Raw genomic sequence first — 13395 nt, 5'->3', positions numbered from 1 at the left:
TTTTCCACCCAAAATACATTTCACTTTCTCAGTCGGTGTTCGGCGAGTTACCAAAAGTCATAGTAAGAGGAGTTTTATAGAAATGAGGCTGGTGAATCGAATTGTGGTGATCGATTGAATATTCACCATAAAAAATCAGTTAAGAATATGAAAACTTAGCTTTGTGTTGGCTGGCAATTGATGAGAAATCAGATGCCAGAGTAAGATGAGTTTTGTAAAGAGGAGACCGGAGGTTCAAATAGTGGTGACAGAAAGAATTTTCGCAGCTGGAATCGGCTTTGGGTAGTAACAGAATACTAACTTTGGGTGGGAAAGTAGTATTTTGAAACTTTTTGAGTTAAAAAGTGTTATTAAGGCAAACCTTGAGTGGGAAAAATCGCTTACTCTTTTTAAAATTTTGATTTCAATGAATTATTGTGGTATAATATGGATGTGTCTTTTGAGATAAAATATACATAAACCAATTAAATTGGGCATGTTTCAGGAATCAGACTTCTCTCGAGAAGGTTGCTAATTGCTTAGAACGATTCATTGATTACTTGGCCCAAATTGTATCGATGAACATGGAAAGAGTCTCTTCTTATAATCCTAATTGTAAATACGATGTCTTTCTAAGTTTCAGAGGTGAAGACACTCGAAGGAGTTTCACTGATCATCTTTATTATGCTTTAAATAAAAAGAAAATTAAGGCATTTAGAGATGACAAAGAGCTTAAGACTTACCTATTTTAATATGAGTACGATTTATAATTGAAAATAATTATAATTAAAAAGAGCTTAGAAAAAGTTTGGTAGCCTCAGAACATTGAAATCTTTTGTAATTTAGAATATTTAATGTAAATTTTATCTACAAAATAGCCAACATAATTATGCATAAGTGCCACGCTCATGATCATCCTTCGCACATACATATTCTATTCTCCCTCAATGGACACAGAATCTTAGGCTTATTTTAGAATCCGAAAGAAAGTAGAGAACGAATCAAATTTCAGGAACGTTTCAATCCCACCATCAAAGACGTTATAAGGCATTCAATCGATCCTTGTTGACCTTTTGTAATATTGATAATAAGGCAAAGCATTGAGGCGATGGAATCTGACTTTTTTGTCTAAATATGTGTAATCAAACTATAGAATGAAGAAAGGTTCGGCGTGCAATTTAATAATGAAACTTCGGTCTAAGGTTCGCCGAAAGCATTCTCCCCACTCAAAATATATTATATTAAATTTATAGTTGGTGATGTGATTTTCACCTTGATTAATAAGATCTATGATAAAATATAATCAAGATTGAATACCAATAGATACATACCATTATTCCAAGCTAAGCTAAGTATTTAATATCAATCAAATCTTAATTACTCACTCAATTGTGAGGGTAAAGCTCTTACCATCAACCCCAAAGGATTGGTCTAACGGCCAAGAATGTTTGCTCACTTCATTTACTTCCCAAGTTCAAACTTTAGGACCACCTATCACATTTATGACTTATTTTGAAACATTGGGTTTGTAGATATAGGGTATTCAATAGATCCTGGAGATTAGTCGAGAGTTTATAGGGTATTCAATGGGCCACAGGGATTAATCGAAGTACATGCAAGTTGGCCGAACACCCCGTCATCCAACAAAAAAAAAAAAAAAAAAATCTTACTATCTTAAATTTTTGATTTTATGAAATTGAAAAAGGTTAAGTTTATGACTTAATCCTTAAAAAAAAGGTGTTAGACAAGGAATTACGCCCATCAGATGATCGATCTTCACCATCATGTGCTCATATTGCAAATAATACTTGTCGAAAACGATAGTTATCTCTATTGAGTTGTGGTGAGATTATTTTTCTCAGGATTGTTTGGTAGTGAAGAAAACTACAGAATTGTTTGCCATCGACGCTATTCAATATGGCCATCATACGAACTTAACAAGAAAGAATTGATTCAAGAGGAATAAGCTGAGCTTATACATTAAGAACCAGTAGGTGATATATAGGTATACAAGCGTAAAATCTACCGAAGAATATGGACAACAACAACCTGATTTTTAACAATTTAAAGCTTTACTCAACATTATTACTAGGTAACCTTAAATAATAGATATGTGAACAGACTCAGGGTCTTTGTTTTTTCTTTTTCTCAAACTTATATATTGAGACATAGTCAGCTAATAGATGTATTCAACTTTCATACAAAAGAAGAAATGCCACCTTACATAACAGCTAACAACTCTATTTATCTACTGACGCTGCTTTTAAACTTTGTTAACCAACCGCTTCATTTATTATTCCATAATAGAACTATTTAACTTAATAGAAGGGAAGAAGATAGAATTACGTTTTGAATATGAGTAGATTTATAATTGAAATAATTATAATTAAAAGCTTAGAAAAAGTTTTGGTAGCCTCAGAACCATTGAAATCTTTGTAATTTAAGAATATTTAATGTAAATTTATCTACAAAATAGCCAACATAAATTGCATAGAGTGGCACACGCTCATGATCATCCTTCGCACAGTACATATTCATTTCTCCCATCAATGGACACAGAATCTTAAGGCTTATTTTAAGAATCCGAAAGAAGTAGAGAACGAATCAAATTTCAGGAACGTTCAATTCTCCATCAAAGACGTAAAGGCAGTCAAATCGAATCCTTTTGACCTTTTGTAATATGTAATAAGGCAAAGCATAATGAGGCGATGAATCTGAACTTTTTTGTCTAAATATGTGTAATCAAAACTATAGAATGAAAGAAAGGTTCGGCGTGCAATTTGAATAATGAAACTTCGGTCTAAGGTTCGCCGAAAGCATTCTCCCACTCAAATGAATAATATCTCTAGGTGCTGTGTAAGGTGATAAAAGGCATCGCGACGTTTAAAAAATTATGCCTTGGGACTTTGAATAAACTGGGCCGAGTTCATTTAGGTAACCTCAACCCAGCCATAGGAGTTTTTTCTTTGTAAGTCCTCTCTCGTCTGCCAAAATCTGTGTTCCCTTCCTCCACAGCTTCTCTTACAGGTACGCTGTAATTTCAATTTTTTTTTTCTTTTTTTCCTAATTATTATCCAATCATATTAATTCTCTGAGCCATATTAACTCTTATATCTTTTAAATGAGTAAGGACTTTTTCCCACCAAAGTTTGCATTAGACACTTTCCACCAAAAGTTCAAAATCACTTTTCCACCCAAATATACATTCATCATTCATCTTCTCAGCGGTGTTCGGGAGTTACCAAAAGTCTGTAAAGGGGTTTTGTAATGAGGCTGTGGATCGAATGTGGTGACTATTGAATATTCACCATAAAAAATCAGTAAGAATATGAAACCTTAGCTTGTGTTGGCTGGCATTGATGAAAAATCGAGTGCCGGATGAGATAGTTTTGTAAGAGGAGACCGGAGGTTAAATAGTGGTGAAGAAAATTTCGCAGCTGGAATCGCTTTGGTAGTAAGAATACTACATTGGTGGGAAAGTAGTATTTTGAAACTTTTTAAGTAAAGTGTTTTAAGGCAAACCTTGAGTGGGAAAAATCGTTACTCTTTTTAATTTTTGATTTCAAGAATTATGTGGTATAATATGGTGTGTCTTTTGAATAAAATAACATAAACCAATTAAATTGGCATGTTTCAGGAATCAGACTTTATCCGAGAAGTTGCTAGTTGCTTAGAAGATTCATTGATTACTTGGCCCAATGATACATGGAAAGATTCTCTTCTTAAATCCAATTGTAAATACGATGTCTTCTAAGTTTCAAGAAGACACTCGAGAGTTTCACTGATCATCTTTATTATGCTTTAAATAAAAGAAAATTAAGAGCATTAAGATGACAAAGAACTTAAGAGAGGATATCCCATCAGACCAGAACTCCTTCAAGCAATTGAAGAATCAAAAATTTCAATTATCATCCTCTCGCAAAACTATGCTTTTTCCACTTGGTGTTTGGATGAACTTACCAAGATTGTTCAATGCATGGATTCTTGGGGACATATGGTGATTCCAATTTTTTATGATGTGGATCCATCAGTAGTAAGAAAACAAATCGGAAACTTTAATGAAGCCTTTGCAGGACATGAAGATACTTTCAAGGAGGATGTGGGAAAGGTCCAAACATGGAGGAGAGCCTTAACAAAGGTGGCCAATCTATGTGGATGGGATGCAAAGAACAGGTTATAATTATTTCCTCTTCTTCATATTAGATATTTTAATTACATGAATCGCGTGGGGATTAATAAAAATTCCCCATACTTTAGGAGTTCTAGTTTTATTAATTTTAAATTGTTTAATTGATATTATAATTATATTTTATTAATATATATAATTCTCTAGTCAAGACATCCTGATATAAATTTATTAGGAAATAACCGTTGTAAATACCTTAGATCAACCACTTAGGGAAAGAAATAGGAGATAAACAAAATGGAAAAAATTTCTAGATCAATGTCTACTTCCAGTTTGAATACCAGAGATGAACAAATTGTTCATCAAGAAGATATTTGTATAAATCAAAATGACAACATAATTGAAACAAATTAAGCTTGTATACAAAAATATAAATAGGTCATAAGACCTCAAGATTTAGAAAACATTTTGATAAATTGAACATTCCCAAAATTTCTGTAATAGATGGTTACGAAGAAGAAAAATTATCAAGTCTCGATAGAGTAAACCCCTTAAACAAATCAAAATACATAATTAAAACAGAATAAAAGACTTTTAAGGTAAACAATTCAACTCAAATAACTAGGTTAATATCCAATGAAATGGTTGAAAAATACAAAAAGAATTATAATTATCTTCATATAAGATTAGACCAAATAAGAATCAAACCTTTAAGCATTGAAGGCCTGGACACTACTATCTTTGCTTGTTTAAGAGATTAAAGATGGCCAAGATTTAGAGATTCTCTGCTAGGAACAATAAAATCTAGTCTGTCTTATGGACTAATTTATTTCAATTGTTATCCTGATTTCACAATCTATTTAGATGACCAAAATATACTAGATATTTTAACTTTGAATATTAAAATGTTTGATTATGAGTTAAAACCAAGAACCACTTCTATAACAGCCATTTATAGGATCCAATACAAAGTAATGCAATCTGCTTTTGAAACTAGGGTCATTAATCATGACTAAAAAGGCCACACAGTGTTGTTTCAAACTGATTTAACAAGATCACACATAATATTTCCTAAAACAATAAGTTGGGATAAAATTACTTTACCAGACGATTGAGGATTAGCAAATGCAGTCATATCTTTAAAAATGAGAATTCCCAAACCTTTAACCCAACCAATCTAAAATACAGAGATTGAAAACTTAACTAAAAATTCTCATGGAAGCGTTCGGATTAGGTTTAATGGGTCTCCAAGTATAAGTTTTGATTACTCACACTTGCCCTCATCCAGATTAAATCCCAAAGAAGATTTTCTTGTTCAGTAAGAGATTCCCCTAGGCCTACCCAAATTAAAACAAATATTCAGGGAATAAATAATTCCTCAACAATACCACAATCTTATTATTCAATTCAAATACCTTTCCAACAAGATGGGGAAGAGACATCACAAAGAATGTCTCCAACCTATTCCCAAATAACAGATTTGTCAGAATTAAACATGATTGAAAAATTTGAAATAGATAAAATCTTCTTAAGAAAGGATTTTTATTTGAAAGAAAATCAAGAATTAAGGGAAAAATTCTTTAAAACCTTTAATAAAAAATAAAGGAATGCATGCATTATATTATATACGTATATAGAAAGGTAGTTAATCAAGAATGAAATCTTTTTATACATATAGTCACTAATATTATTTTTGGTATGCTATTCGTTATTATCATCTTCATTGGCTGGTTGGTTTTGTAACACCATTATTTTCTTTTTCACTTTGCAGGTATGAATCTGAACTCATAAAAGACATCGTCAAGGAAATATTAAATAAAATTAATACTTCAGCTTCGGTAAATATCAAGAATTTGGTAGGAATAAATTCACGTTTGGGGAGTATAAGGAATCTTATAGGTACTGAACCTGATGTTCGAATGATTGGCATCTTTGGAATGGCAGGGATAGGAAAAACAACTATTGCAAGAGCTATTTATATGTCGATTTCTAGTGAATTTGAAGGTAATTGTTTTCTTGCTAATGTTGGCGAAATTTCAGACAAATATGATGGTTTGGTTTCTTTACAAAGGCAACTTCTTTGCCAAATTCTAAGGGAAAAGGAAAGAAAAATAANCTTGAAAGATTGAAGGAAATTTGAGAGAGTTTAGAGGAATGAAGGAGGCGGTGGAACTGGAAAAATGAAGAACTTTCAAAGGCTAAACCCTTTTTAATACCTCTTAATACTCATTCTTCCCATTTTGCCCTTGCTCTTTTATGGAAATTCCATCCATATCCTTTGATTCCTTACTAACACACCCCCATACTAACATATTCTCCTTGAAATTTCCTTACAATTTACTCCCCACTTTTCCTGCTAATTAGGGGTAGAATGGTCAAATTGTCCTTAGTGAAGAGAATATCTAAAACTTAGTAAACATTTTGGTCGGACTGTCGCCGCGGTGAGGAAACTTCTGTCGCCGCGGCGAAACTGTCCAGAATGTTTCCCTTAGCTTCCACACCTCTTCGCCGCGGCGAAGATTCTTCTTCGCCCCGGCGAAGCTTGGTATTCTACACTTCTTCTATTTTTTTAACAAAATTCAGGGCAAGTACTCGACATACCAAACAATATTACCTAGAAACCAACTCAAAAAAAAGAGCAAAAGAAGAAACAATAACTACATACCTCAAGTGGGGCGTTACACTCATCCAGATTAAATCCCAAAGAAGATTTTCTTGTTCAGTAAGAGATTCCCCTAGGCCTACCCAAGTTAAAACAAATATTCAGCGAATAGATAATTCCTCAACAATACCACAATCTTATTATTCAATTCAAACACCTTTCCAACAAGATGGGGAAGAGACATTATAAAGAATGTCTCCAACCTATTCCTAAATAACAGATTTGCCAGAATTAAACATGATTGAAAAATTTGAAATATATAAAATCTTCTTAAGAAAGGATTTTTATTTGAAAGAAAATCAAGAATTAAGGGAAAAATTCTTTAAAACCTTTAATAAAAAAGAAAGGGATGCATGCATTATATTATATACGTATATTGAAAGGTACTTAATCAAGAATGAAATCTTTTTATACATATAGTCACTAATATTATTTTTGGTATGCTATTCGTTATTATCATCTTCATTGGCTGGTTGGTTTTGTAACACCATTATTTTCTTTTTCACTTTACAGGTATGAATCTGAACTCATAAAAGACATCGTCAAGGAAATATTAAATAAAATTAATACTTCAGCTTCGGTAAATATCAAGAATTTGGTAGGAATAAATTCACGTTTGGGGAGTATAAGGAATCTTATAGGTACTGAACCTGATGTTCGAATGATTGGCATCTTTGGAATGGCAGGGATAGGAAAAACAACTATTGCAAGAGCTGTTTATATGTCGATTTCCAGTGAATTTGAAGGTAATTGTTTTCTTGCTAATGTTGGCGAAATTTCAGACAAATATGATGGTTTGGTTTCTTTACAAAGGCAACTTCTTTGCCAAATTCTAAGGGAAAAGGAAAGAAAAATAAGCATATGGGATATCGACATGGGAATTTGTGAGATTAAAAACAGGCTGCAACATAGAAAAGTTCTTGTTGTTATCGATGATGTGACTCATATAAACCAGTTAGAATTTCTAGCGGGAGAATCTACTTGGTTTGGTTTAGGTAGTAGAATCATAATAACAACGAGAAATAAACATTTGTTGAAAATACAACGTGTGAATGAGACGTATGAAGCTGAGGAACTAAATCATGATGAAGCTGTTCAACTTCTCAGCTTGAAAGCCTTCAAAGACCATCAACCTTCAGAAGGCTACCAAGAGCTGTCCAATCGTGTTGTAAGCTATGCTAGTGGTAATCCATTAGCTCTCGAAGTTTTGGGTTCTTTTTTGTTTGGAAGAACTATGGATGAATGGAAAGATGCTCTAAAAAGATTGAGCAAAGATTCTAACAAGGAGATTTTGGATAGACTACAAATAAGTTTTAATGGACTAGAAGAATCTGAGAAAAAGATATTTCTTGATATTGCGTGTTTCTTTAAAGGTCATGATAGAGATTATGTGACAAGAATACTAGATGGCTCTGGTTTCTATCCAATTATTGGCATAAACTGTCTCATTGAGAAATGTCTCATAACTGTTTCAACAAACAATCAATTGTGGATGCATGATTTGTTACAAGAAATGGGTCGACAAATTGTTAAGAAAGAATGTCCTAATGAACCTGGACAACGAAGTCGACTGTGGGAGGAAGCCGACATTCGTCATGTGTTGACTAAAAATACAGTAAGCAATTTACTGGGAATAATTATTTTTTCTTAATTCAACATATATTTATCCATTTATTTATTTATTTATATACTTCAATTAACATCATCAAGTTCACTTAATTTTTTAGGGATCTGAACGAGTTGAAGGCATCATGGTTGACAAAGAATTAAATTTGAGTGCAAGTGCTAAAGCTTTTTCAAATATGATTAATCTAAGATTACTCAAAATCCACAATGTGCAACTTCCTGAAGGTATAGAGTACCTTTCCCATAAGTTGCTCATACTGGAATGGCATGGATATCCTTTGAAATCCTTGTTACTACCAAATTTGCAATTTGATGAAATTATTGAACTTGACATGAGCAATAGCAGCATCGAGCACCTATGGGAGGGAAGCCAAGTAAGATTATTCATCAGTAACACATTTATTTATTTGTTTTCTCTAATTTTTTGGTGAATTCTTTATCAATGATCATTGACGTTTATTCATCCTTGGATTCATGTGCTTACTAAATATAAGAAAAACAAACCTTTGTCTTGTTGTGCCTCAATTTTGTCAATAAAATTTGGAAAAATTGAAATCCATCAATTTGAGAGATTGTTCATATATTGACACAAACCTCTTTCTTTTTATGCCTCTATTTTGTCTACAGAATTTGGAAAAATTGAACTCCATCAATTTGAGGAATTGTCGAAAATTGACCAAAACTCCAGACTTCATAGGAATCTCAAATCTTGAGAAGGTGATTCTTGAAGGATGCATAATGTTACGAGAGATTCACCCATCTTTGTTTGTTCACAAAAACATCATTGTTTTGAGCTTGAGAAATTGTATAAATCTTACTTTTCCAAGCAAGATTTATATGGAATCCCTTCAACTTCTGGATCTCTCTGGCTGCTTCCAACTTCAAAGTTCAGAAGAAGAAAGTTTAGAGAGGAAATTTAACATAGGGAGAGATGCAACAAGAAAACTTAAAATTATGAAATCGCCCCTTCTTATTGTAGAGATTCTTAAAAATCTTTTTTCTCATGGATACAGAGGACCATCACTAAGCAGACAAAATCCCAGATGGTATTCACGGCTAATTGCTGGTTGGATGCCAAGAAGAAGTTCAAACGCGCTTAATTGTCGGCTGCCTTCTTTGCTAGGTTGTCATTCTTTAACGGATTTGAATCTCAGTGACTGTAATTTGAGGGAAGACGCATTGCCCAAGAAATTTTGGGACTTACGGGGACTAAGGAGTTTAGATTTAAGCAGAAACAATTTTGTCTCACTACCTGAAAGCATAAGTCGTCTTTCAATGATCGACACTTTTTCATTGGAGGGCTGCAAGAACCTTCAATCTCTTCCAGAAGTTCCGTTCATGACGTCGTTTCTTAAAGTAAGTGGTTGTGTTTCACTAGATATTTCGTCAGTTCAAAAAAGATTTTGGGGGTTGTTCACAAACTTGGTTTGTGTTTTTGCTGTGAATTGCCCAAACTTGCACCGCTGCACCAGAGCTACGGCATTTTCAGTTCTGAAAGATTACCTTGTACTCTACATCAGTTTCCATCGCTCCCGCAATCCTAATTTTTCAATTACACCATACCGGAGAAGGTTATTTCATGTCGCAGCTCCTGGAAACGAAATTCCGGAGTCTTTCCATCAGAAAGAGGGTTCTTCAATAATAATACATAGGCATCCTGATGTGTATAACAATAGTAAGTTGGTCGGATATGTTATGTGCTGTGTTTTTGTTGTCAATAAACATCCACCTTGGGAAGACGATTGCATCCCGTTGAGTTACGGTGACAGACATCGGATTCGCTTCTACTCATCTTCTGTTGACAAACATATTTGTGAAGTTGTTCCTGCTGTTTCATTTGAAGCTGAGAAATCTGGCCAGGCTATGTCAGATCAGACTTGGTTAATATTCTTTTCTCGGAGAGAATGCAAGGAAATATGTAACCCCATTAAGGGTTCATTTAGAGTGGTGAGGGGAGCTGGATTAGAGGTGAAGAGGTGTGGAGCTCGTCCGATATATGAAAAAGAAGTGGAAGATCTATTCAATGAGTCCAGTAACTCAGCTTTCTCGAATTTAAATATATTCCCTTATGAAGATTTTGTTGAATCAACCATGGATAATCAATCAGAATCCACAGACCTAGAGCGCAGTGTAAGTTCCAGCTGTGACCTGGAAACAAGAGCTGCTGCTATCGACGATTTATTTGGTCATCTGAATCAACCGGTAGGTCTGCTTCTTTCGACTTTCTGTCTTTTTCTTCGCCAACCGTACTACAAACAAATGTATTTACTTATGAAAAATTATTGATTTTTGAATATTTATTAACTATTGGTGCACAGATATTTGTTCAACTTAATGTTCATACATATGGGAATCTTGGTGCTTTTGATTTATATGATAATTTTTGTTGTTTAATGTTCAATAGGCGTCGGAGCTAAAAGATTTTGTTGGTAGATCAACAACAGATGTAATTGTCAACATTAACCAAAGCATTGTTAGAAATAAAGAGGCCGAATCTAGTGCAAGTAACCGCTGTGAGGAGGAAACAAAATTTGCTGTCAACAAGTTTCTCAATACATTGGTAAGTCCATCCGGATCTTAATTCCCATTACACTGTGTATGTTTCGGGCAATCTATCTTATTTTCTTGCAGTTACTACATTTGGATGTTAAGTAATAAATTATTACGGTAAACTTTTAATATCAATAGTAGTTATTGTAGGTAAAAACAATGTAAGTAATTCGATTACCGTTTAGGAGGGTGTTCTTTTTCCATTACTGAGGTAATCAACTGTTCATACCAATTTTACTCTTAATTAATTAACATTTTGGACACAAATGCCCTCATATATCTACTAAATAATAATTCATCCAAATGTCTGAAATGACTTCTTTAACCTCATATATTAATTTTTTGGACACAAATACCCTCACTATTTACATAGATAATATCCAAAATACCCTTAGTCACCCAAGACAACTATCGCAGTCATCGAAACAGTGCACGACTGGCTGGATCTGACTGATTGTGCGCCAAATTGTCTGGCCAAATCGAAAGCCGAAAATAGCTAGATGGTCGTGGATTTGGCCATTTTCCGACCAGATCAATGGTTGTAAACGGTCACAGATCCATGTGAAGGAAGCAACCTTATTGACTGCTAAACCAATTCCTTGGGGTTTATATATAATTCTTTTTATAACTACCATTAATACATCCTTGAATCGCTCACGAAGCATAATAAAATTTTTGATAAGACAGTAAATTTGGATGTGTGTATACAGTAATTTTTGTTCTTCAATGCTTAATAGGTGCCGGAGATAAAAGATTTTGTTAGATCGACCACCAAGCGAGGACGTGATGAGGCAGAATCTGGTGAAAATAGTTGTTGTGACAATGACGAACCACAAGCTAAAAGAACTAAAGTAGAAATCTCAATTGTAGGCAAAAGGCCAGGAATTGAATCCTATGGATTTGTTCTCTGAATATATCAGTAAGTTTAAATCTCATTATTCTCTCAATTCCCTCTAGTTAATTTATTTATATCCAGTGAATACTCATTATAGTTTAATTTTTATGTTTTTGTATTTAATGAATACTCATTATAGTTAATTGTAATTTGTACAGGTACGAGCTAGAATCTTATGAGTGTGTGATAAAGTTGGTAAAGATAAAAGACTTCAACTTTTTCTTGTTTCAATAAATCTTGAACAACTAAATTTGTGTTGCGTATGCTTAAAAGTTGATATGTCCGAAGAGATGACATCAAATATTCTATTTGGACATCAACATGTGTGAGTTATTGGATTTATGTTCTTAATTTGCTTGTGTGAATTAATCGGCAGAGATTGATAGAAACTTTATCGTGGAATGTACACTTTTATCTGATTTGATCAATATGTATGAGTTCATGTGATACACTGATATCCCGTATAATTATGGAATTTTATTAAATTTTATTTTATGATTTTTGGGGGTAAAGTGTACAAATTAGAAGCTTTTTGAGGGAGTAGAGTGTAATAGCCGAAACAAGTGAGGACTAAGTAAAATTTTCCAAGATATTTTTGTGAACATTAATCGTTTAAAAGAAGAAAAAGCCCAGAAGAAGAGAGGAAGAGGAGAAAGGATTAATGCAAAAGAGGGGAGAGAAGAGGAAAAGAGAGAAAAGGAGGAGAGAGAGCAGCTTGGCCAAGAGGTGGAGTGAAAGTGAAGTGTTTTAATGGATGAGGAGAAGAAAATTAGATGATCTTGCAAATCCAAGCTCAAGAACCAAAGGAGGCAATGGTAGGAGCTTGATCGGAGTTTGACTGAGCTGTGAGGTGAGTGGACTAGTATTTGTTGGAATGTGAATACTTTTTGGTAATTGATGAAGAAAAGGCAAGCAAGAAGAAAAAAGAATTTAAATTTTAGGCAAATTTCTATTTTAGAAATTTGTAATTGAGAATATTTGTTTTCGTTTACTTTGAGTTGTTGTAGAAAAGAAGAATTGTTTAGGTATCAGCATGGTTCAACCATTATTCAGATTTTGTCACTAGAGATGAAATCTTGGACTCAAACTTTTCTGGCACACTTACCAGAACTTTTTCTACACACTGTCCTCTGGAAGGTCTTCACCCAAGATTTTAATTTCATTCACAAGCTTCATTAGGCTGTCAGAGTATTGCGATATACTCTTCGTTTTAGTCATCCTCTTGTTCTCAAGTTGCCACTTCATTATGATAATCTTTATGTTCCTTGTCTTCTCAGAACATTGATACTTTGTCTTCAACTTCTCCCAAATCTCATTGGCAGTAGTGCAGACAATAATTCTCACAAAAATCACATCAGTCACAGTCAATTGCAAGTACAACAAAGTCTTTACTCTCTTTTTATCTGCTACCTTTTTAATTCCATCTGAGTGATCGTCAGATCCTCCAATTCTTCTTGAAAGTCTCCTCCTGTCTTGGTGACTTCCCACAAATCAGCAGCCTGTAGAAATCCTTGCATCTTCACCTTCCAAATACTTCCAAATATGGTAGAGATCTCC

General features: G+C 33.7%; 1 protein-coding gene across 1 annotated transcript; it reads left to right on the top strand.

The window, feature by feature from the left end:
- Nucleotides 1-3607: 3607 nt before the first annotated feature.
- Nucleotides 3608-12208, top strand: LOC116124836 (disease resistance protein RML1B-like). Its single transcript, XM_031410598.1, has 9 exons — nt 3608-3713; nt 3810-4152; nt 5877-6176; nt 7281-8382; nt 8495-8767; nt 9021-10595; nt 10798-10953; nt 11681-11862; nt 11997-12208. The coding sequence occupies exons 1-8, from the start codon at nt 3608-3610 to the stop codon at nt 11852-11854; spliced, it is 4029 nt and encodes a 1342-aa protein (XP_031266458.1). The 3' UTR covers nt 11855-11862; nt 11997-12208.
- Nucleotides 12209-13395: the final 1187 nt, after the last annotated feature.

The sequence above is a fragment of the Pistacia vera genome, unplaced genomic scaffold (genome assembly GCF_008641045.1).
Source record: "Pistacia vera cultivar Batoury unplaced genomic scaffold, PisVer_v2 Contig157, whole genome shotgun sequence".
Classification (NCBI taxonomy): domain Eukaryota; kingdom Viridiplantae; phylum Streptophyta; class Magnoliopsida; order Sapindales; family Anacardiaceae; genus Pistacia; species Pistacia vera.
This window is presented reverse-complemented; position numbering and strand designations above follow the sequence as displayed.